This window comes from Oncorhynchus mykiss, unplaced genomic scaffold (genome assembly GCF_013265735.2).
Source record: "Oncorhynchus mykiss isolate Arlee unplaced genomic scaffold, USDA_OmykA_1.1 un_scaffold_85, whole genome shotgun sequence".
Lineage (NCBI taxonomy): Eukaryota > Metazoa > Chordata > Actinopteri > Salmoniformes > Salmonidae > Oncorhynchus > Oncorhynchus mykiss.
The window spans coordinates 1,202,295-1,226,479 of record NW_023493658.1 but is presented as its reverse complement, the minus strand read 5'-3'; the positions used below and the strand labels follow the sequence as shown (position 1 = coordinate 1,226,479).

At 48.3% G+C, this 24,185-nt stretch overlaps 1 protein-coding gene across 5 annotated transcripts; it reads right to left on the bottom strand.

Moving 5' to 3' along the window:
- Positions 1-4,412: 4,412 nt before the first annotated feature.
- Positions 4,413-24,050, bottom strand: LOC110514778 (calnexin). Of its 5 annotated transcripts, none has more exons than XM_036971904.1 (14): positions 23,853-24,050; positions 22,026-22,259; positions 21,348-21,480; positions 20,720-20,861; positions 20,496-20,577; positions 16,837-17,029; positions 15,068-15,257; positions 14,312-14,425; positions 13,722-13,878; positions 11,775-11,990; positions 6,360-6,476; positions 5,967-6,126; positions 5,459-5,571; positions 4,413-5,157 (listed from the first exon to the last, which is right to left on the bottom strand). In XM_036971904.1, the coding sequence occupies exons 2-14, from the start codon at positions 22,257-22,259 to the stop codon at positions 5,071-5,073; spliced, it is 1,938 nt and encodes a 645-aa protein (XP_036827799.1). In that variant the 5' UTR covers positions 23,853-24,050; the 3' UTR covers positions 4,413-5,070. The 5 variants fall into 5 exon arrangements, with proteins under 5 accessions (XP_036827799.1, XP_036827800.1, XP_036827797.1 ...); XM_036971905.1 differs by having other exon boundaries at positions 4,414-5,154; positions 23,853-24,049; XM_036971902.1 differs by lacking the exon at positions 23,853-24,050 and adding an exon at positions 23,227-23,365 and having other exon boundaries at positions 4,414-5,157; positions 5,459-5,610.
- Positions 24,051-24,185: the final 135 nt, after the last annotated feature.

The following is a 24,185-nucleotide window of genomic DNA, read 5'->3' as shown; positions in this document are numbered from 1 at the left end:
AACTCCTGGCCCCAAAATATGAATCAAACATATTGATGACTGGTTAATACTGGTTGGATATGAATATGGTCAAACTCCTGGCCCCAAAATATGAATCTAACATATTGAATGACATGTCAATGTAATACAATAATATAATAACGCATCCCATCGACTGTTCTCTCTCTCATCTGATTGGTCAAAAGGTTACTAAGTGTCTGTTGTTTTTAAATTATTGATCAACACAAACATTATGAAATATGATTCTGTATGATGTTTTTTTTTTTTTTTTAAAAGCAGTACTACTAAGATACTCCGATGTGTGTTGTCGTCCCTGGTATGCTACTCATTCCACCAGGAAGGGGATTCATATCGTCACCATGGAGTGCTGTGTGGAGTCAGTAGGGGAAGGACAAAGAACAGTGAATGTGTATTCTGCTGTACATAACAAACGATGCCCTCTTGAATGCAACCCTGGACTAGGGTCAAGTTACACTACAGGGTGAGACGGCCTCCTTTACCTATGATGGTGGAGCGAGGGAGGAGAGGGAGGACAGGAGAGAGCTCTGCTTTTTACAGTTAAGAACCTTGAGTAGTATTGATTAGAACACTCAGGCTGTAGAACACTCCGGAAGGTTCCGTCAGTGCATTAACACAGAGCTGCTGATAAGGAACGTTGTTATTCCTGCTTATGGTAATGGACTGTGGAAGCATGACTGTGCAGTCCTAGGCTGGTTATAGTAATGGACTGTGGAAGCATGACTGTGCTGTCCTAGGCTGCTTATAGTAGAGAGAAATAAGGTACGGGTACCAGCAAGAGATTCTATGAGAGCCTTTATCAGGGATGTGATCAGGACAACATGAACAGTTGGGGTTTTGGCTAGGAGATAGCTAGGTCAGTTTCAATTCTATTTGAATAGAGGACAAAATGGTCAGAAATGCCTAATTTAAAAATCAGGAAGAAACACAACACTCAATTGTACGGAGATCGGCGTTTTGAGCAAGAGGTTCTACCAGAGAACCATTCTGTGGTTCTATTGGTTCCAGGTGCTAAAGGAAAAGATTGGGGAATATTGAGATGATTCCACTGCACTTCAATGCACCACGTTATTTATTTCAATTTAAAATGGTATTTTTTTTATTTTGTATTATGTTAAAAATTGTATTATATTGTATGTTCCACTGACTCTTGTTAGTCCCAAATGGCACCATATTCTCTATACAGTGCACTACTTTGGGCCTATAGGGCCCTGGTCATAAGTAGTCTACTATCTAGGGAACAGAGTGCCATTTTGGGACATTAAACTTAAGTTTTTTCCTTCAGGCATGTTGATAACACACACATCCTATGGAACTAACTGCCTGCTGTGTAGAAGTTTAGAGATTCTGACTATGTTGCCTTTTAACACTTTTGTTTTAATACAAAAATTAAATACTTCTGAGGCTTTTGTACGAGTCGGGAGTGTTACTCTGTTTCAATATGGAAAGGAGTGAAGGAGGCAAGGAAAGGAGACAAGGATAGAATTAAAGGAGACAAGAGAAGGATATAAGGCCTCTTGACAAGTGAGATGCATCCTTAGTGAGAGATTAGTTTATATAGGTTCTCTGGGCGGCAGAGAAGTCTAGTGGTTAGAGCGTTGGACTTGCAACCGAATCGAATCCCCCGAGCTGACAAGGTACAATCTGTCGTTCTGCCCCTGAACAAGGCAGTTAACCCACTGTTCCTCTGAACAAGGCAGTTAACCCACTGTTCCTAGGCTGTCATTGAAAATAAGAATTTATTCTTAACTGACTTGTCTATTTAAATAAATGAAAGAGTAGACCTTGTTCCAGTGCAACCCAGGCAAGTCAAGAACGCTCTGTTCCGATCCAGAGGGTGATGTTCCCTTTCAAGGCCACACTTCAGACAACTCCTTGGGTGGAGTCTGTCTGCCCCCAAGAGTGGAGCAGCCGAGTACAACACTAGTCATAGTTAATCATGCAATGACTCAGCACTTCTCATGGACCCCAAACCAAACAGTACAATGACAAGTTAGCCTGAGAGCCAGTCTGTTTGACAGTGTTAAACCAACTCCTTGGGTTGGGCAAGACCACAAACAGATCTGGGACCAGGCTAACAACAAGTACGACTTTTATCGTATTAAATATTTAATTTTTCAAGAGCAATGTACAATTTGCAACTTATTGAAAACAGGAAAATGTGCCTGGTTGTCGTACAAGAACAGAAAACATTTTTACTAGAAAACGCTGGAGAAAACAAAAATCAGAGATCTGCACATCTCTTTCCATACAAGACGGAATCGTTTCTAATTCATTCCGGAACCGGAGTTTGGATATTCCGGAATGCCCAGAGAACACAAGTTGTTTGTTCTGACGTAGGCTCACAATAAGCAAAACAGTGGTAAAACTAACTACAAATTATGAATATATATATTTTTTTTTAAACATCCACAACATTTCCATTCACTCAAAAGAGAAAAAACTGCATTGTAATATGTTCTCCTGTTTTAAATTTAGCCGTAAAATAACCAAGAGGGAGAAGTTTCAAATAAATAAGATACATTTTTTTTTATCAGTGCCGATTTTCAATCCTCAAGTTTTAAATCCATATAATTTAGTTAAAAAAACAAAATAACACATAAAGAACTGACATATTATATTATGAACTTCCTTTTATAAGTTAATGAATGAAAAACAAACACTTATCAATCTAAAGTAGATGTCTAACCTTAAACCTGACGTAAGGCGCCTTCTTGTCTGAAAATATCCTTCTGTCTCTGTAGTCGAACTTTAAGACTGGTCCCAGATCTGTATATCTACATCCCAAATGGAACCCTATTCCCTATATAGTGCACTACTTTAGACCAGGGCCCTATTCCCTATATAGTGCACTACTTTAGACCAGAACCCTATTCCCTATATAGTGTACTACTTTAGACCAGAGCCCTATTCCCTATATAGTGCACTACTTTAGACCAGGGCCCTATTCCCTATATAGTATACTACTGTAGACCAGGGCCCTATTCCCTATATAGTATACTACTGTAGACCAGGGCCTTATTCCCTATATAGTGCACTACTTTAGACCAGGGCCCTATTCCCTATATAGTGTACTACTTTAGACCAGAGCCCTATTCCCTATATAGTGCACTACTTTAGACCAGAACCCTATTCCCTATATAGTGCACTACTTTAGACCAGGGCCCTATTCCCTATATAGTGTACTACTTTAGACCAGAACCCTATTCCCTATATAGTGTACTACTTTAGACCAGAGCCCTATTCCCTATATAGTATACTACTTTAGACCAGGGCCCATTAGCGTAGTTCAATATAAATGGGAACGGGGTGCCATTTGGGATGCCCAGTTTGTATTTTAGAGACAAATCTTGTCACAATAATAGTCAGAGGAATTGACTCCAACGACAAGCAGATCTGAGACCAGGAGAAACATGGCACCTTCAGTCACACAGCAGCAGTAGAATACAGTAGCATGGCTATAGAGGTCTTCTCTCTCTCTGACCAGCCTATTCCCCATGTAGTGCACTACTTTTTAACTCCTTATCTCCCCCCCATGTAGTGCACTACTTTTTAACTCCTTATCTCCCCCCCATGTAGTGCACTACTTTTTAACTCCTTATTCCCCCCTATGTAGTACACTACTTTTTAACTCCTTATCCCCCCATGTAGTGCACTACTTTTTAACTCCTTATCCCCCCCCCCATGTAGTGCACTACTTTTTAACTCCTTATTCCCCCCCTATGTAGTACACTACTTTTTAACTCCTTATCCCCCCATGTAGTGCACTACTTTTTAACTCCTTATCCCCCCCCATGTAGTACACTACTTTTTAACTCCTTATCCCCCCCCTATGTAGTACACTACTTTTTAACTCCTTATCCCCCCCCCATGTAGTACACTACTTTTTAACTCCTTATCCCCCCTGATGTAGTACACTACTTTTTAACTCCTTATCCCCCCATGTAGTACACTACTTTTTAACTCCTTATCCCCCCATGTAGTACACTACTTTTTAACTCCTTATCCCCCCCATGTAGTGCACTACTTTTTAACTCCTTATTCCCCCTGATGTAGTACACTACTTTTTAACTCCTTATTCCCCCTGATGTAGTACACTACTTTTTAACTCCTTATCCCCCCATGTAGTACACTACTTTTTAACTCCTTATCCCCCCCCCCCCCATGTAGTACACTACTTTTTAACTCCTTATTCCCCCTGATGTAGTACACTACTTTTTAACTCCTTATCCCCCCATGTAGTACACTACTTTTTAACTCCTTATCCCCCCCCCCATGTAGTGCACTACTTTTTAACTCCTTATCCCCCCCCCCCCCATGTAGTACACTACTTTTTAACTCCTTATCCCCCCATGTAGTACACTACTTTTTAACTCCTTATCCCCCCCCCCCCATGTAGTACACTACTTTTTAACTCCTTATCCCCCCCCATATAGTGCCCCACTTTGACCAAAGCTCTTTTTCAGGGAATAGTGTGTCATTTGAGACACAAGCCAGAGAGAGCTGTCCTTTTAACTTTAGTTTGAATAAAAATGATACTTCTGAAGCTTAACAAAATGTCAACAATAAACCAGAACTAGGAACTATAGTCAGGAAGACTGGAAGCTGAAGAGGGGGGGGGGTTAGAAAGTTGCAGCTGATGAAGAGGATGGGGGGGGAAGGAGGAAGGAGATGAGGGGGCATAGTATTCATTTTGGAAGAAAGGAGGGTTGGGGGGGGGGGGGGGTCAGGGTAGCCTTGATGGCCTTAGAGAGAGGCGTAACGGCTAGAGAGAACAAAGGAAGATAAGAAGGAACGGGGGGGTGGTTGTCATTTGACTGATGGAGGAGGAGGGGTAGTATCTTGGTTACTAGGACCACCAGAGGGCATGCAGAGAGGAGGAGAGAGGAGGAGAGAGAGAGGATAGAGGAGGAGAGAGAGAGAGGAGGAGAGAGAGGAGGAGAGAGAGGATGAGAGAGAGAGGATAGAGGAGGAGAGAGAGAGAGAGAGAGAGGAGGAGAGAGAGAGAGAGAGGAGGAGAGAGAAGGCTTCATTTGTTGTCGTTGGTCTTCATCAGTCTTTCCGTACCCTCCTCTTCCTCACGGCCTGTTTGTGTCCGTCGCCAACGCTGTGGCCCCCCTCGTCTGCCTCCACCTTCTGCTTGGAAACGAGGGATGAAGAAGGGATGAATGAAAGACAAGGTGTCCCAATGTCTACTTTCTCCTGAAGTGTGCACTTGTTCACTTCTTCTTCCCACAAATCTAGAAGCATTGGATTGGTGGCGGCATGGACTAGTGGGAGTTTCCACCATATTTCTCACACCAGTCATTTCAGTGAAGGGAAGTGAACAAGTGCCCACTTTGGGAGGAAGGAGAGATAATCTGGGGGAAGCCAGAGTTTCAGAGGGTCAAACGTGTGAAACGAGTGACGTTTTTGATCTTTCAGAAAACTAAGAGAGTACCTCAGCACTGACATCATCCGATGCTGCCTCATTGGACTTGGTCTCTTCTTCCTCCTCTCCTTCATCCTCCTCCTCCTCATCGTCCTCTTCATCTTCTACGCTGTCCCCTCCAGCTGCTCCACTCTCCTCCTCCGCCTTCTCTTTCTTCTCTTCTGAAAGACAAAAGGAGAATATGAGATGAAATAACTAAGGAAAGGAGAAGAAAACATATGGAAGAGAGAACAAGTGAGGGGAGAGAGAGGGGGGGAGAGGGAGAGAGAGGGGGGAGGAGAGGGGGGAGGGAGGGAGAGGGAGAAAGAGAGGGGAGAGGAAGAGGGAGAGAGAGGGGGGAGGGAGGGAGGGAGAGGGAGAAAGAGGGGGGGGAGGAAGAGGGAGAGAGAGGGGGGGAAGAGGGGAGGAAGAGGGAGAAAGAGGGGGGAGAGGGGGGAGAGAGGGAGAGAGGGGGGAGGAGAGAGAGGGAAAGAGGGGGAGGAAGAGGGAGAGAGAGATCTCATGTCTTCTCTCTGACCTGCGGGTTTTGGACTCTCAGTAGCTTTGGCCTCAGCTGCTTGGTCTCCCTTCTCCTCTTCTTCCTCCTCCTCCTCCTCTTCATCATCCTCTTCCTCCTCCTCTTCTACATCGGGTTTAGGCGGGTCCACCTTCTTGTACACATAGTCATCATCTGATTTCTGTCGGAAAGAGAGTCAGAGAGCGAGTCAGAGAAAGAGGAGTCAGAGGGAGAGAGAGAGAGTCAGACAATGAGCTGGTGGTTAGATAAATACCCTCTTAAGTACAAAGAACAAAATATATAGTTGTTTGGCTGCATAGTGAAAATGACAACAAGATGAATTGAATATGAAACAGACAAGAGCAGGAAACACCAGTTTGTGTGAGTAACAAGTCAGTAGTGTTGGTGTGTTACCTTGGGCCAGCAGAATAACACAGTCAGTCCTATGGGCAGACCAACAGTCAGTATGTAGACTACCCAGAGCCACGGTCTCTCCTCTGCTGCCATGGTCAACTGGGAAAACACACCCGGCTGGGGAGGGGGGGGAGATAATAAGCAAATATAACTGTGTGTGTTTATGTGAATAAACATTCAGTGAGGAAATATATAAAAAGTGGATGTCTGTGTTCTGCATGTTTGTAAACTCAGCAAAAAAACAAACGTCCTCTCACTGTCAACTGTGTTTACTTTCAGCCCTCATCCTCCGATCCAACAGGTCCCAGACGTGCCCTAGCCCCCACCCTCCGATCCAACAGGTCCCAGACGTGTCCTAGCCCTCACCCTCCGATCCAACAGGTCCCAGACGTGTCCTAGCCCTCACCCTCCGATCCAACAGGTCCCAGACGTGTCCTAGCCATCACCCTCCTATCCAACAGGTCCCAGACGTGCCCTAGCCCCCACCCTCCGATCCAACAGGTCCCAGACGTGCCCTAGCCCTCACCCTCCGATCCAACAGGTCCCAGACATGCCCTAGTCCTCACCCTCCGATCCAACAGGTCCCAGACGTGTCCTAGCCCCCACCCTCCGATCCAACAGGTCCCAGACGTGTCCTAGCCCTCACCCTCCTATCCAACAGGTCCCAGACCTGCCCTAGCCCTCACCCTCCGATCCAACAGGTCCCAGCCCTCACCCTCCGATCCAACAGGTCCCAGACATGCCCTAGCCCTCACCCTCCGATCCAACAGGTCCCAGACGTGTCCTAGCCCTCACCCTCCGATCCAACAGGTCCCAGACGTGTCCTAGCCCTCACCCTCCGATCCAACAGGTCCCAGACATGCCCTAGCCCTCACCCTCCGATCCAACAGGTCCCAGACGTGTCCTAGCCCTCACCCTCCGATCCAACAGGTCCCAGACATGCCCTAGCCCTCACCCTCCGATCCAACAGGTCCCAGACGTGTCCTAGCCCTCACCCTCCGATCCAACAGGTCCCAGACGTGCCCTAGCCCTCACCCTCCTATCCAACAGGTCCCAGACGTGCCCTAGCCCTCACCCTCCAATCCAACAGGTCCCAGATGTGCCCTAGCCCTCACCCTCCTATCCAACAGGTCCCAGACGTGCCCTAGCCCTCACCCTCCTATCCAACAGGTCCCAGACATGCCCTAGCCCCCACCCTCCGATCCAACAGGTCCCAGACGTGTCCTAGCCCCCACCCTCCGATCCAACAGGTCCCTGACGTGCCCTAGCCCTCACCCTCCTATCCAACAGGTCCCAGACGTGCCCTAGCCCTCACCCTCCTATCCAACAGGTCCCAGACATGCCCTAGCCCTCACCCTCGTATCCAACAGGTCCCAGACGTGCCCTAGCCCCCACCCTCCGATCCAACAGGTCCCAGACGTGCCCTAGCGCCCACCCTCCGATCCAACAGGTCCCAGTCGTGCCCTAGCCCTCACCCTCCTATCCAACAGGTCCCAGACGTGCCCTAGCCCTCACCCTCCTATCCAACAGGTCCCAGACATGCCCTAGCCCCCACCCTCCGATCCAACAGGTCCCAGACGTGTCCTAGCCCCCACCCTCTGATCCAACAGGTCCCAGACGTGCCCTAGCCCTCACCCTCCGATCCAACAGGTCCCAGACGTGTCCTAGCCCTCACCCTCCGATCCAACAGGTCCCAGACGTGTCCTAGCCCTCACCCTCCTATCCAACAGGTCCCAGACGTGCCCTAGCCCTCACCCTCTGATCCAACAGGTCCCAGACATGCCCTAGCCCTCACCCTCCGATCCAACAGGTCCCAGACGTGCCCTAGCCCTCACCCTCTGATCCAACAGGTCCCAGACATTGCCTAGCCCTCACCCTCCGATCCAACAGGTCCCAGACGTGCCCTAGCCCTCACCCTCCTATCCAACAGGTCCCAGACATGCCCTAGCCCTCACCCTCGTATCCAACAGGTCCCAGACGTGCCCTAGCCCCCACCCTCCGATCCAACAGGTCCCAGACGTGCCCTAGCGCCCACCCTCCGATCCAACAGGTCCCAGTCGTGCCCTAGCCCTCACCCTCCTATCCAACAGGTCCCAGACGTGCCCTAGCCCTCACCCTCCTATCCAACAGGTCCCAGACATGCCCTAGCCCCCACCCTCCGATCCAACAGGTCCCAGACGTGTCCTAGCCCCCACCCTCTGATCCAACAGGTCCCAGACGTGCCCTAGCCCTCACCCTCCGATCCAACAGGTCCCAGACGTGTCCTAGCCCTCACCCTCCGATCCAACAGGTCCCAGACGTGTCCTAGCCCTCACCCTCCTATCCAACAGGTCCCAGACGTGCCCTAGCCCTCACCCTCTGATCCAACAGGTCCCAGACATGCCCTAGCCCTCACCCTCCGATCCAACAGGTCCCAGACGTGCCCTAGCCCTCACCCTCTGATCCAACAGGTCCCAGACATTGCCTAGCCCTCACCCTCCGATCCAACAGGTCCCAGACGTGCCCTAGCCCTCACCCTCCTATCCAACAGGTCCCAGACATGCCCTAGCCCTCACCCTCCGATCCAACAGGTCCCAGACGTGCCCTAGCCCTCACCCTCCGATCCAACAGGTCCCAGACGTGCCCTAGCCCTCACCCTCCGATCTAACAAGTCCCAGACGTGCCCTAGCCCTCACCCTCCGATCCAACAGGTCCCAGACGTGTCCTAGCCCCCACCCTCCGATCCAACAGGTCCCAGACGTGCCCTAGCCCTCACCCTCCTATTCAACAGGTCCCAGACATGCCCTAGCCCCCACCCTCCGATCCAACAGGTCCCAGACGTGTCCTAGCCCCCACCCTCCGATCCAACAGGTCCCAGACGTGCCCTAGCCCTCACCCTCCTATCCAACAGGTCCCAGACGTGCCCTAGCCCTCCTATCCAACAGGTCCCAGACATGCCCTAGCCCTCACCCTCCTATCCAACAGGTCCCAGACGTGCCCTAGCCCCCACCCTCCGATCCAACAGGTCCCAGACGTGCCCTAGCCCCCACCCTCCGATCCAACAGGTCCCAGACGTGCCCTAGCCCTCACCCTCCTATCCAACAGGTCCCAGACGTGCCCTAGCCCTCACCCTCCTATCCAACAGGTCCCAGACATGCCCTAGCCCCCACCCTCCGATCCAACAGGTCCCAGACGTGTCCTAGCCCCCACCCTCTGATCCAACAGGTCCCAGACGTGCCCTAGCCCTCACCCTCCGATCCAACAGGTCCCAGACGTGTCCTAGCCCTCACCCTCCGATCCAACAGGTCCCAGACGTGCCCTAGCCCTCACCCTCCGATCCAACAGGTCCCAGACGTGTCCTAGCCCTCACCCTCCTATCCAACAGGTCCCAGACGTGCCCTAGCCCCCACCCTCCGATCCAACAGGTCCAAGACGTGCCCTAGCCCCCACCCTCCGATCCAACAGGTCCCAGACGTGCCCTAGCCCCCACCCTCCGATCCAACAGGTCCCAGACGTGCCCTAGTCCTCACCCTCCGATCCAACAGGTCCCAGACGTGCCCTAGCCCCCACCCTCCGATCCAACAGGTCCCAGACGTGCCCTAGCCCCCACCCTCAGATCCAACAGGTCCCAGACGTGCCCTAGCCCTCACCCTCCGATCCAACAGTTCCCAGACGTGCCCTAGCCCTCCCCCTCCGATCCAACAGGTCCCAAAAGTGCCCTAGCCCTCCCCCTCCGATCCAACAGGTCCCAGACGTGCCCTAGCCCTCCGATCCAACAGGTCCCAGACGTGCCCTAGCCCTCACCCTCCGATCCAACAGGTCCCAGACGTGCCCTAGCCCTCACCCTCCTATCCAACAGACGTGCCCTAGCCCTCACCCTCCGATCCAACAGGTCCCAGACGTGCCCTAGCCCTCACCCTCCGATCCAACAGGTCCCAGACGTGCCCTAGCCCTCACCCTCTGATCCAACAGGTCCCAGACGTGCCCTAGTCCTCACCCTCCGATCCAACAGGTCCCAGACTTGCTCAATGGGACTGAGATCCGGGCTCTTCGTTGGCCATGACAGAACACTGATATTCCTAACTTGCAGGAAATCACGCACAGAACAAGCAGTATGGCTGGTGGCATTGTCATGCTGGAAGGTCATGTCAGGATGAGCCTGCAGGAAGGGTACCACATGAGGGAGGAGGATGTTTTCCCTGTAATGCACAGCGTTGAGACAACCTGCAATGACAACAAGCTCAGTCCGATGATGCTGTGACACACCGCCCCAGACAATGACGGACCCTCCACCTCCAATCGATCCCGCTCCAGAGTACAGGCCTCTGTGTAATGCTCATTCCTTCCTCACCCCTGGTGAGACAAAACGGCGACTCATCAGTGAAGAGCACTTTTTGCCAGTCCTGTCTGGTCCAGCGACGGTGGGTTTGTGCCCATAGGGGACGTTGTTGCCAGTGATGTCTGGTGAGGACCTGCGTTACAACAGGCCTACAAGCCCTCAGTCCAGCCCCTCTCAGTCTATTGCGGACAGTCTGAGCAGTGATGGAGGGATTGTGCATTCCTGGTGTATATCGGGCAGTTGCTGTTGCCATCCTGTACCTGTCCCGTAGGTGTGATGTTTGGATGTACCGATCCTGTGCAGATGTTGTTACACATGGTCTGCCACTGCGAGGATGATCAGCTGTCCATCCTGTCTCCCTGTAGAGCTGTCTTAGGCGTCTCACAGTACGGACATTGCAATTTATTGCCCTGGCCACATCTGCAGTCCTCATGCCTCCTTGCAGCATGCCGAAGGCACGTTCAGGAAGATGAGCAGGGACCCTCTGAATCTTTCTTTTGGTGTTTTTCAGAGTCAGTTGAAAAGCCTCTTTAGTGTCCTAAGTTTTCATAACTGTGACCTTAATTGCCTACCATCTGTAAGCTGTTAGTGTCTTAACGACCGTTACACAGGTGCATGTTCATTAATTGTTTATGGTTCACTGAACAAGCATGAAAAACAGTGTTAAACCCTTTACAATGAAGATCTGTGAAGTTATTTGGATTTTTATGAATTATCTTTGAAAGACAGGGTCCTGAAAAAGGGACGTTTCTTTTTTTGCCGAGTCTATCTACGTGTGTGTGTGTGTGTGTGTGTGCGTGTGTATGTGTGTGTGTGTATGTGTATGTGTGTATGTGTGTGTATGTGTGTGTGTGTACCTCTTTGGCACTAGCCAGTAGTTTCTTAAGTACCCAGCTGTCTTCAGCCCAGCGATCAGCCAACTTTTTATACAACATGTGTTTGTATGTGTTATATATATATATATATATATCCATCTGTGTGTGTGTGTGTGTATGTGTGTGTGTAGGTGTGTGTTTTATATATATATCCATCTGTGTGTGTATGTATAAATGTACGCTGTGTGTGTGTGTAGGTGTGCGTGTGTGTGTCGTACACACCTCGTTGGCACTAGCCACCAGTTTCTTGAGTCCCCAGCTGTCTCCAGCCCAGCGATCGGCCACCTCTTTATATGAAGTGATGATGAAGTTGTCGAAGTAGATCTCTGAGGTCATGGACCAGAGCTCCAGCCCCACGGCTCTGAACGACGTCATCTGGAACGGAGCCAGATCCTCGAAGTAGTCCGGGTTCTGGATCTTACGCGGGCTCCACACACCCTGGGAGGGGAGAGGTCACATGTTACAGGACAAGACACGCATTAGTGTCCCCACACCCTGAGAGGGGAGAGGGGAGGGGCTCCACACACCCTGGGAGGGGAGAGGAGAGGGGAGGGGCTCCACACACCCTGGGAGGGGAGAGGTCACATGTTACAGGACAAGACACGCTTTAGTGTCCCCAGCCTTATAGACCGACAATAAGACAGGGATCGCAGCTCTGAATATCAGCCTTACAGACCGAAAATAAGACAGGGATCTCAGCCTTATAGACTGACAATAAGACAGGGATCTCAGCCTTATAGACTGACAATAAGACAGGGATCTCAGCCTTATAGACTGACAATAAGACAGGGATCTCAGCCTTATAGACTGACAACAAGACAGGGATCTCAGCCTTATAGACCAACAATAAGACAGGGATCTCAGCCTTATAGACCAACAATAAGACAGGGATCTCAGCCTTATAGACCGACAATAAGACAGGGATCTCAGCCTTACAGACCGAAAATAAGACAGGGATCTCAGCCTTATAGACTGACAATAAGACAGGGATCTCAGCCTTATAGACCAACAATAAGACAGGGATCTCAGCCTTATAGACCAACAATAAGACAGGGATCTCAGCCTTATAGACTGACAACAAGACAGGGATCTCAGCCTTATAGACTGACAACAAGACAGGGATCTCAGCCTTATAGACCAACAATAAGACAGGGATCTCAGCCTTATAGACCAACAATAAGACAGGGATCTCAGCCTTATAGACCGACAATAAGACAGGGATCTCAGCCTTATAGACCAACAATAAGACAGGGATCGCAGCTCTGAATATCAGCCTTACAGACCGAAAATAAGACAGGGATCTCAGCCTTATAGACTGACAATAAGACAGGGATCTCAGCCTTATAGACCAACAATAAGACAGGGATCTCAGCCTTATAGACCAGCAATAAGACAGGGATATCAGCCTTATAGACCAACAATAAGACAGGGATCTCAGCCTTATAGACTGACAACAAGACAGGGATCTCAGCCTTATAGACTGACAACAAGACAGGGATCTCAGCCTTATAGACTGACAATAAGACAGGGATCTCAGCCTTATAGACCAACAATAAGACAGGGATCTCAGCCTTATAGACCAACAATAAGACAGGGATATCAGCCTTATAGACCAACAATAAGACAGGGATCTCAGCCTTATAGACCAACAATAAGACAGGGATCTCAGCCTTATAGACTGACAACAAGACAGGGATCTCAGCCTTATAGACTGACAACAAGACAGGGATCTCAGCCTTATAGACCAACAATAAGACAGGGATCTCAGCCTTATAGACCAACAATAAGACAGGGATCTCAGCCTTATAGACCGACAATAAGACAGGGATCTCAGCCTTATAGACCAACAATAAGACAGGGATCGCAGCTCTGAATATCAGCCTTACAGACCGAAAATAAGACAGGGATCTCAGCCTTATAGACTGACAATAAGACAGGGATCTCAGCCTTATAGACCAACAATAAGACAGGGATCTCAGCCTTATAGACCAGCAATAAGACAGGGATCTCAGCCTTATAGACCAACAATAAGACAGGGATCTCAGCCTTATAGACTGACAACAAGACAGGGATCTCAGCCTTATAGACTGACAACAAGACAGGGATCTCAGCCTTATAGACTGACAATAACCTAATGAAACATGTGTCTTCAGGAAGGGATTATGTTACCTGGTAGTGGGGGTTGTCCACCAGAGGAGCCTTCCACTTGCCCTTGTACTGAGGGTTGTTGATGGTAGGGGGTTTCCACTGCCCACATCCAGGGGCTGTCTCACACACTGGGTTAGGAACCTGAGGGGCCTCCCACTCTCCATCCATCTCCTCATCCCTACAGAGAGATAAAGGAGAGCGAGAGATAAAAGAGAGAGACAGAGAGAGATGAGAGAGGGATGGTGAGAGGAGCGAGAGAAAGATGGTGAGAGGAGAGATAAAGGAGAGAGATAGAGAGAGAGACAGAGAGATGATGAGAGGAGAGAGAGAGACAGAGAGATGGTGAGAGGAGAGATAAAGGAGAGAGATAGAGAGAGAGACAGAGAGATGGTGAGAGGAGAGATAAAGGAGAGAGAGAGATGATGAGAGGATAGATAAAGGAAAGAGATAGAGAGAGAGACAGACAGACAGAGAGATGGTGAGAGGAGAGATAAAGGAGAACGAGAGATGGATGTAAAGTAATGAGAGAGAGACAGAAAAAGTGGAGTTACTCAACACATCTCTCTTCCCAAAACAACCATTTTATTGATGTGTGTGTTCAGTGTGTTTACCAGTCGTCTGGTTTGTCGGCGGCGGGGTCGGCCACAAACTCCGGCTCGTCGTCCAGCCATCCCTCTGGCTTCACAGCATCAGGGTCCTGGATCGTAGCCGGAGCCTCCTCATCCCTGGAACACAAGATGCCAAATGGTTTGGCATTAAAAACCAAGCACGTTGCTCAACATTACCCCTTAGAGAGAAAAATCACAATAGTTTTGCATCTTTTTTCAGTTTGTGACAAAACAAATGTAGAGAATCATTGAAAAAAAATCTACTTAAGGGCGGGAAGCATAGAAACGGCACATATAGAACATATCTACCCCTCATCAGACTTGCTTCCAATGATAGATATACACGCAGTGGACAGTTTATTAGGTACACCCAGCTAATACTGGGTCGGGACCCCCTGTTGCCTCCAGAACAGCCTGAATTCTTCGGGGCGTTGAAAACATTGCTCAATTGTTATCAGGGGGACGGACCGAACGTGTGCCAGGAAAACCAGCCACACCACGTGACTCGTTGTCTTGAATGGGGTGGTGTACCTAATAAACTGACCACGGAGTGTAAACTCACATTTCTATGTGATACAGCTTTAATAGACGCGTTATATCTACAGTCCTTAAGGAAGTTCTGTTTTAGAATAGAAATCCTTCAGAACTAGACGCTCTTCCTCAGTCATGCCTGCCAACACCTGGTTTTCTTTTAGTCACGACCCCCCCCCCCCAAAAAAAAAAAAAATTCCCAAAAAGTGGTGTTGAAGTTGAACCCACCAGTTGTCAGGTTTGACAGCCTCTGGGTCTGGTATCTTGGCCCTCTCGTCCCAGTCTTCAGGTTTAGAGTCAGTGGGATCGTCTATCTCCTTGGTGGGGTTAACAGGAGGAACCACATCATGAAGCAGAGAGCCACGACTGACACTGCTCTGGTCTACCAGGATCTCATAGCTGTTGTCTGGGTTCAGGACTGGGAGAGGGGAGAGAGGAAGGAGGGGAGAGAGAGAGGGAGAGGGAGAGAGAGATAGGGGGAGGGAGGAAGAGGGGAGGGATGGGGGAAGAGGGAGGGGAGACAAACAGAGTTCAGAAAAGAGAGTAACTTGTCCTGGACATTGTTTCTTATCTCAATGTGTCTGTTACAAATTCCCTTCCGGTGAGTGTTATCAGCACAACCCTGAGTCTCCATCAGGTAGTAACATCTCTGTCTCTACAATACTGTCAGTCTCCATCAGGTAGTAACATCTCTGTCTCTACAATACTGTCAGTCTCCATCAGGTAGTAACATCTCTGTCTCTACAATACAGTCAGTCTCCCTCAGGTAGTAACATCTCTGTCTCTACAATACTGTCAGTCTCCATCAGGTAGTAACATCTCTGTCTCTACAATACTGTCAGTCTCCATCAGGTAGTAACATCTCTGTCTCTACAATACTGTCAGTCTCCATCAGGCAGTAACAGAGAGTAACATCTGTGTCTCTGGCCATAAACAACTGGACTAATTTCTGAATGTGGGATGGTGAGAGAGAGAGTTGTGGGATGGTGTGTGTTCACAAAGTGGGTTGTGGGACGTGTGCACGTGGGTCTTCCTCGTCAGTTACTACCATTGTCCTCTGAGTTCACTGTGTGGTGTGATTCAGCAATAAGGCCAGAGGGGGTGTGGTATATGGCCAATATACCACGGTGGAGTGCCTGGACACCGCCCTTAGCCGTGGTATATTGGCCATATACCACACACCCCCGAGGTGCCTTATTGCTAATATAAACTGGTTACCAGCGTAATTAGAGCAGTACAAATAAAATGGTTTGTCATACCCGTTGTATACGGTCTGATATACCACGGCTGTCAGCCAATCAGCATTCAGGGCTCCAACCACCCAGTTTGTAATGTATCCAGTCCCCAGCCATGTATTTCTGCTCTGTGACTTGGTGTATGTACTCATGACCTCTGTTTCTGTCCCTTACAGAGCCACCCCCATCCCCCATGTTCATCTCCAGTGTGTATCAATTAAAATTCCTGTGTGTTTTAACTGTTGGGTTGCAGGGTTCCCCTCTGACCGGGGGCGGAGTCAGTGGGTCACAAACCAGTAAACACGTAGAGCCGTGTTGCTCGCTGTCACGGTCTTTCCACCATTCCTCGCATCCCATCTCCCCTCCCACCCCCTCCTTCTCCTCTCTCCCCTCCTCCTTCTCCTCTCTCCCCTCCCCTCCCCCTCTCTCTCTCTCCCTCCCCTACCCCCGTCCTCTCTCCCCTCCTCTCTCCTCCCCTACCCCTCACACCCCCTCCTCTCTTCCCTCCCACCCCCTCCCCCTCTCCCTCACACCCCTCCTCTCTCCGCCCCACCCCCTCTCTCTCTCCCCTCCCCTTCTCCCCTACCACCCCCTCCTCTCTCCCCCTCCTCTCTCCCCCCTCCTACCATCTCCCCCCACCCTCTCCCCCCCTCCTACCATCTCCCCCCCTCCTACCCTCTCCCCCCCGTCCCCCCTCCTACCCTCTCCCCCCACCTACCTACCACCCCCACCCTCCCCCCTCCCCTACCCTCCCCCTCCTACCCAGTGTGTAGAGATGAGTCTTCTTGTCGGTGTAGAACTTCTTCAGGTCGACGTCGGGCCTCTTGGCATGTTTCTCCTCCAGGTCTTTGTTCAGGGGGCTCCTGTGGCGGAAGATGAAGTGCAGCTTGTAGTCCTCTCCACATTTATCAGGCCCGAACATGATGGTGTAGGAGGTACGGTCATTAAACTGATCCTAGAACAGCACCACAGTAAGGTACAGGGTTACACACTTATCAGGCCCTAAACATGATGGTGTAGGAGGTACGGTCATTAAACTGATCCTAGAACAGCACCACAGTAAGGTACAGGGTTACACACTTATCAGGCCCTAAACATGATGGTGTAGGAGGTACGGTCATTAAACTGATCCTAGAACAGCACAACAGTAAGGTACAGGGTTACACACTTATCAGGCCCGAACATGATGGTGTAGGAGGTACGGTCATTAAACTGATCCTAGAACAGCACAACAGTAAGGTACAGGGTTACTGTCAGCGATACAGAGACGAAGTCATGGTGAAACCAGGGGACTTTTCTGACATTGAAATCCTTGGGTGGGTCGACCAGCCAAGTACAGAATTACGGAGGCATATAAATAGAGACTTAACTTTAGAAGTGGAAGCCAGGTCAAAGGTCAAGCACCAACAGATCTGGGACTAACCAACATCACAGATCAGATTATAGTAACAACACCAACAGATCTGGGACTAACCAACATCACAGATCAGATTATAGTAACAACACCAACAGATCTGGGACTAACCAACATCACAGATCAGATTATAGTAACAACACCAACAGATCTGGGACTAACCAACATCACAGATCAGATTATAGTAACACCAACAGATCTGGGACTAACCAACATCACAGATCAGATTATAGTAACAACACCAACAGATCTGGGACTAACCAACATCACAGATCAGATTATAGTAACAACACCAACAGATCTGGGACTAACCAACATCACAGATCAGATTATAGTAACAACACCAACAGATCTGGGACTAGTAATCAGATTATAGTAACAACACCAACAGATCTGGGACTAACCAACATCACAGATCAGATTATAGTAACAACACCAACAGATCTGGGATCTGGGACTAGACTAACCAACATCACAGATCAGATTATAGTAACAACACCAACAGATCTGGGACTAACCAACATCACAGATCAGATTATAGTAACAACACCAACAGATCTGGGACTAACCAACATCACAGATCAGATTATAGTAACAACACCAACAGATCTGGGACTAACCAACATCATAGATCAGATTATAGTAACAACACCAACAGATCTGGGACTAACCAACATCACAGATCAGATTATAGTAACAACACCAACAGATCTGGGACTAACCAACATCACAGATCAGATTATAGTAACAACACCAACAGATCTGGGACTAGTAATCAGATTATAGTAACAACACCAACAGATCTGGGATCTGGGACCTGGGACTAACCAACATCATAGATCAGATTATAGTAACAACACCAACAGATCTGGGATCTGGGACTAACCAACATCATAGATCAGATTATAGTAACAACAGCAACAGATCTGGGATCTGGGACTAACCAACATCATAGATCAGATTATAGTAACAACACCAACAGATCTGGGACTAACCAACATCACAGATCAGATTATAGTAACAACACCAACAGATCTGGGACTAACCAACATCACAGATCAGATTATAGTAACAACACCAACAGATCTGGGACTAACCAACATCATAGATCAGATTATAGTAACAACACCAACAGATCTGGGACTAACCAACATCACAGATCAGATTATAGTAACAACACCAACAGATCTGGGACTAACCAACATCACAGATCAGATTATAGTAACAACACCAACAGATCTGGGACTAGTAATCAGATTATAGTAACAACACCAACAGATCTGGGATCTGGGACTAACCAACATCATAGATCAGATTATAGTAACAACACCAACAGATCTGGGATCTGGGACTAACCAATATCATAGATCAGATTATAGTAACAACAGCAACAGATCTGGGATCTGGGACTAACCAACATCATAGATCAGATTATAGTAACAACACCAACAGATCTGGGACTAACCAACATCACAGATCAGATTATAGTAACAACACCAACAGATCTGGGACTAACCAACATCACAGATCAGATTATAGTAACAACACCAACAGATCTGGGACTAACCAACATCATAGATCAGATTATAGTAACAACACCAACAGATCTGGGACTAGACTAACCAACATCACAGATCAGATTATAGTAACAACACCAACAGATCTGGGACTAACCAACATCACAGATCAGATTATAGTAACAACACCAACAGATCTGGGACTAACCAACATCATAGATCAGATTATAGTAACAACACCAACAGATCTGGGACTAGACTAACCAACATCACAGATCAGATTATAGTAACAACAGCAACAGATCTGGGACTAACCAACATCACAGATCAGATTATAGTAACAACACCAACAGATCTGGGACTAGACTAACCAACATCACAGATCAGATTATAGTAACAACACCAACAGATCTGGGACTAACCAACATCATAGATCAGATTATAGTAACAACACCAACAGATCTGGGACTAGTAATCAGATTATAGTAACAACACCAACAGATCTGGGACTAGACTAACCAACATCTCAGATCAGATTATAGTAACAACACCAACAGATCTGGGATCTGGGACTAACCAACATCTCCGATCAGATTATAGTAACAACACCAACAGATCTGGGATCTGGGACTAACCAACATCTCCGATCAGATTATAGTAACAACACCAACAGATCTGGGATCTGGGACTAACCAACATCTCAGATCAGATTATAGTAACAACACCAACAGATCTGGGATCTGGGACTAACCAACATCTCAGATCAGATTATAGTAACAACACCAACAGATCTGGGATCTGGGACTAACCAACATCTCAGATCAGATTATAGTAACAACACCAACAGATCTGGGATCTGGGACTAACCAACATCATAGATCAGATTATAGTAACAACACCAACAGATCTGGGATCTGGGACTAACCAACATCATAGATCAGATTATAGTAACAACACCAACAGATCTGGGATCTGGGACTAACCAACATCATAGATCAGATTATAGTAACAACACCAACAGATCTGGGACTAACCAACATCATAGATCAGATTATAGTAACAACACCAACAGATCTGGGACTAACCAACATCATAGATCAGATTATAGTAACAACACCAACAGATCTGGGATCTGGGACTAACCAACATCACAGATCAGATTATAGTAACAACAGCAACAGATCTGGGACTAGTAATCAGATTATAGTAACAACACCAACAGATCTGGGATCTGGGACTAACCAACATCACAGATCAGATTATAGTAACAACAGCAACAGATCTGGGACTAACCAACATCATAGATCAGATTATAGTAACAACACCAACAGATCTGGGATCTGGGACTAACCAACATCACAGATCAGATTATAGTAACAACAGCAACAGATCTGGGACTAGTAATCAGATTATAGTAACAACACCAACAGATCTGGGATCTGGGACTAACCAACATCACAGATCAGATTATAGTAACAACAGCAACGTACCAGATCCAGGTCATCTTCGTCTGACAGCAGTTTGATGTAGGCTCCACCACAGTCAATACCATCCTGGAAGTTCACCTCATACCTAAAGGTAAACACACACAGGTTCCTCTAAACGCTCAGCGGTTAATATGAATTAGCCTCAAGTTTACTCAAAAGGCTCATTTTTACACAAAACCAAAAAAAGGGTAAGAGGTCAAACGTGAGAGGTTAAAGGTCAAACTCACTGTACGACTAGGGCGTCGTCCCGGAAGAGGAAGGGTCTGTCCAACAGGGAGGCGATGGCGTGATGTTTGGCCCGGGACTTCAGAACCAGACCCATGTCTCCTGGTACTTTATTCTCCTTCAGCTGCTCCACAGACCACTTACCTGGAGAGGAGAGAGGGGCCAGGAGGGGAGAGAGGGGTCAGGAGGGGAGAGAGGGGTCAGGAGAGGAGAGAGGGGTCAGGAGGGGAGAGAGGGGTCAGGAGAGGAGAGGGGGGTCAGGAGAGGAGAGGGGGGTCAGGAGAGGAGAGGGGGGTCAGGAGAGGAGAGAGGGGTCAGGAGAGGAGAGGGGGGTCAGGAGAGGAGAGAGGGGTCAGGAGAGGAGAGAGGGGTCAGGAGGGGAGAGAGGGGTCAGGAGAGGAGAGAGGGGTCAGGAGAGGAGAGAGGGGTCAGGAGAGGAGAGAGAGGTCAGGAGAGGAGAGAGGGGTCAGGAGAGGAGAGGGGGGTCAGGAGAGGAGAGGGGGGTCAAATGTTAGAAGAAACAGGGTCGTCTCACACTGACACACTGGCAAAAAGACGTGCGTGTCCATAAAACACACACACACAAGTGGAGAGTGTAGAGTGGGGGGGCAAGAATTGTCTGTTTCTTACCATCATATTTTGCAATTTCATCGTCTGCGTCTTCCTTCATCGTCTTTGACACCTGCCACCTGTCCAGTGAGCCGTCATCAAAGGTCTCTGAGAAGTACACTTCTCCGATGGGAACAGGAGTCTTGTAGGTCACCTGTGTGTTTCAGCCAATGGGGGCGGAGGGTTTACTTTGTGTGTGAAATGGAACACAAACTGAGGGATATATAATGTAGGGCTCCAGATTCTTCACCCTTTTTCCCCAGAAGTGTACACTTGCACACTACTCGTGATGGATTTAAATAAGATGTCTGGGGGGATTTTCCATCATCATTATAAAACCCAGAACCGTGGAGAATCGGGACTCGGCCTAGTACACATTTAATGACATGATTTCCTGAAGGCCCCCGGCTAAAATTGGGGTTATGACAGTGAGGTTGTAGTTAGGTTTTAGCTAGCTAAGGGAACACAGAAAGAATAGGCAAATGATGAGGGTTTCAAACTCAAACGGGTAGAGAGACACTTGGAGGGCGTAAAAAAACACACGCCAGGCATGCATCCAAAATGGCACCCTATTTCCAAGAGATTGCACGACTTCTGACCAGGCCCCACACACGTGGCACACTACATAGGGAGAAGGGTGCCATCTCAAATGTCCCCACCTAGTTCATCCTACTTCCTATTGGGTGACCTTTGACTGACCTGGAAGGAGACGTTGGCATCGGTTCCCTTCTCCTCTTCCGCCTCCCCTTCCATCTCCGCCTCTCCCTCGATCTCTGCTGAGTCTTCCCTATCTTCTACCACGTCTTCTACCATGTCTTCCACCATTTCATCCTCCATCTCTAGGTCTAGGTCACCCTGAGCTTCAGCCTGGGACTCAGAGAGAGCCAGGAGGGAGAGGAGCAGCACACACGTCCAGCCCCACCACAGCTTCATCTGGAGAGAGACGTGGAGATGGACGGTAAGGGGAAGGGAGGAGAGAGTGGGAAAGGGAATGAAGAGGGTGGAAAGGAGATGGGAGAGGGAGAAGGAGGGAGTGACAGTGGGGGTGGACGGTAGGGGGAAGGGAGGAGAGAGTGGGAAAGGGAATGAAGAGGGTGGAAAGGAGATGGGAGAGGTGAGGGGTTGGGACGGACAATGTGAGAGGAGGGGGGAATGGAGTGGGTGAAGGGGGGAATGGAGTGGGTGGGGGGGGGGTTGAGAGAGGGAGAAGGAGGGAGTGACGTGACAGTGGGGAGGCGTGTGAAGTAAGGGTGGAAATGGAGGATTTGAGGAAGAGAAGAGAGAGAGAAAAGCAAAGAAAGAGGTCAGGAATAAGGTTAATACACTTCTGATTTCAAAAGCACTTTTCCAGAAACTATCTTTCCATCTACAAATATTTTCTAAAAACAAATTTAGATTTTGTCACCGTAATGGAATTTGGCCATATGCAAGGAAATGGATGGCTTTCACCAGAGAAAGATTATACATGGCTCTGCTTTTTTCCAATTAAAATATATTTCTGAATTGTAAAAAAAACAGACACTCTAAATCAGGTTTCAAAGATGACTCATGAATCCATGCAAAAAATGGTTCTCTGCATTGCAATGACTTGCAAAATATTAATTCGTCGTCGACCAGGACACTTTTCAGATTATACCTCGACAAGCATTTCATCATATTGAATCAATACGATTGCCAGCTACAATTGAGTAAAGGTTGAATATGGCTTGATACAGTGTTTTCAAAATCACTGTCCCTCGGGGTTGGAGTAAACATAACGTCGAGCTGATTGACGGAGCGTCTGGGGGAGGTGGATGTGGGTCGCCAACAAAAGCAAGGAGCCACTGTCCCTCAGGCCAAACTACTGTTCCCTAGAGGATGCCCATATGCCCCGAGAGAGAGAGCACCAAAATTAACCTACAGCTGCCGACCAGAAGTGTCCACAAAACTCCACAGAGCCAGGATTGTTAGCTTGGACTACTGTAGCTACTACTACTACTAGAACAATCTGTCAGGCTACGCGCATTATCAAGACATCACATCAGCAAACTGTCTTTCATCATATTTATATCAAGTCTTTTTTTATAGGAAGCAAGTTATTTCAGATATATATATATATATATAAGTTATGTGGAATGTCGGCTATATTTGGCATTAGCTAACGTTACTGCACAAGCAAAGCTAAATAACGAACTAGGTAACGTCAGTTAACCAACGTTTTTCGCGACAGTTCACCGGACGTCCCTTGTTATCTCCTGCAACCCCGGTCCGTGTGTGGCGCGAATTAGCGGGCTAGCAGAGCGTTATCAATAGCTAGCTATGTGGTTACTAAATGCTGCGACATTTCAGACATATTCATAAAGCCTAACGTGTCAAAATGTAAACATATTCACATTGAGAAAACGGCCTGTCTGAGAAAAATGCACCAAGTTAGAAAGCTAAGTTTAGCCAGCTAATGGCTATGCTAAACTAACAACATGTTGTGTTGCAGTTGTCAGGGAAGAATGAATGAGTGTAGCTAACTAGATAAATATTAAGCAAACAAACCTTGTGCAGTTGGGGGGAGAAAAAAAAATTATATTCCAAGTTTTGTGATGTTTTCTACGCCAATATCCTCAAACAACTTTATTTTCACTGCGTTCGACCCACTTGGAGTAAAACCGCGGGTACCGAGGCCTGGAGGAGCGGGATGGACGGATCACCGTGGAGACCCTCGAACGGCGATGACGGGAAGAGACTTCTGCTCACTGCGCATGCCTGAACCAGAGAACGCCATTGGAGTGCCCATTTCAAAATAAAAGTGCTCTGCCTTGTAATAACAGACTAATTTTCGATCTATCTTTCTATGTACACCCCCCCTCTCCCTCAATGCATAACAGT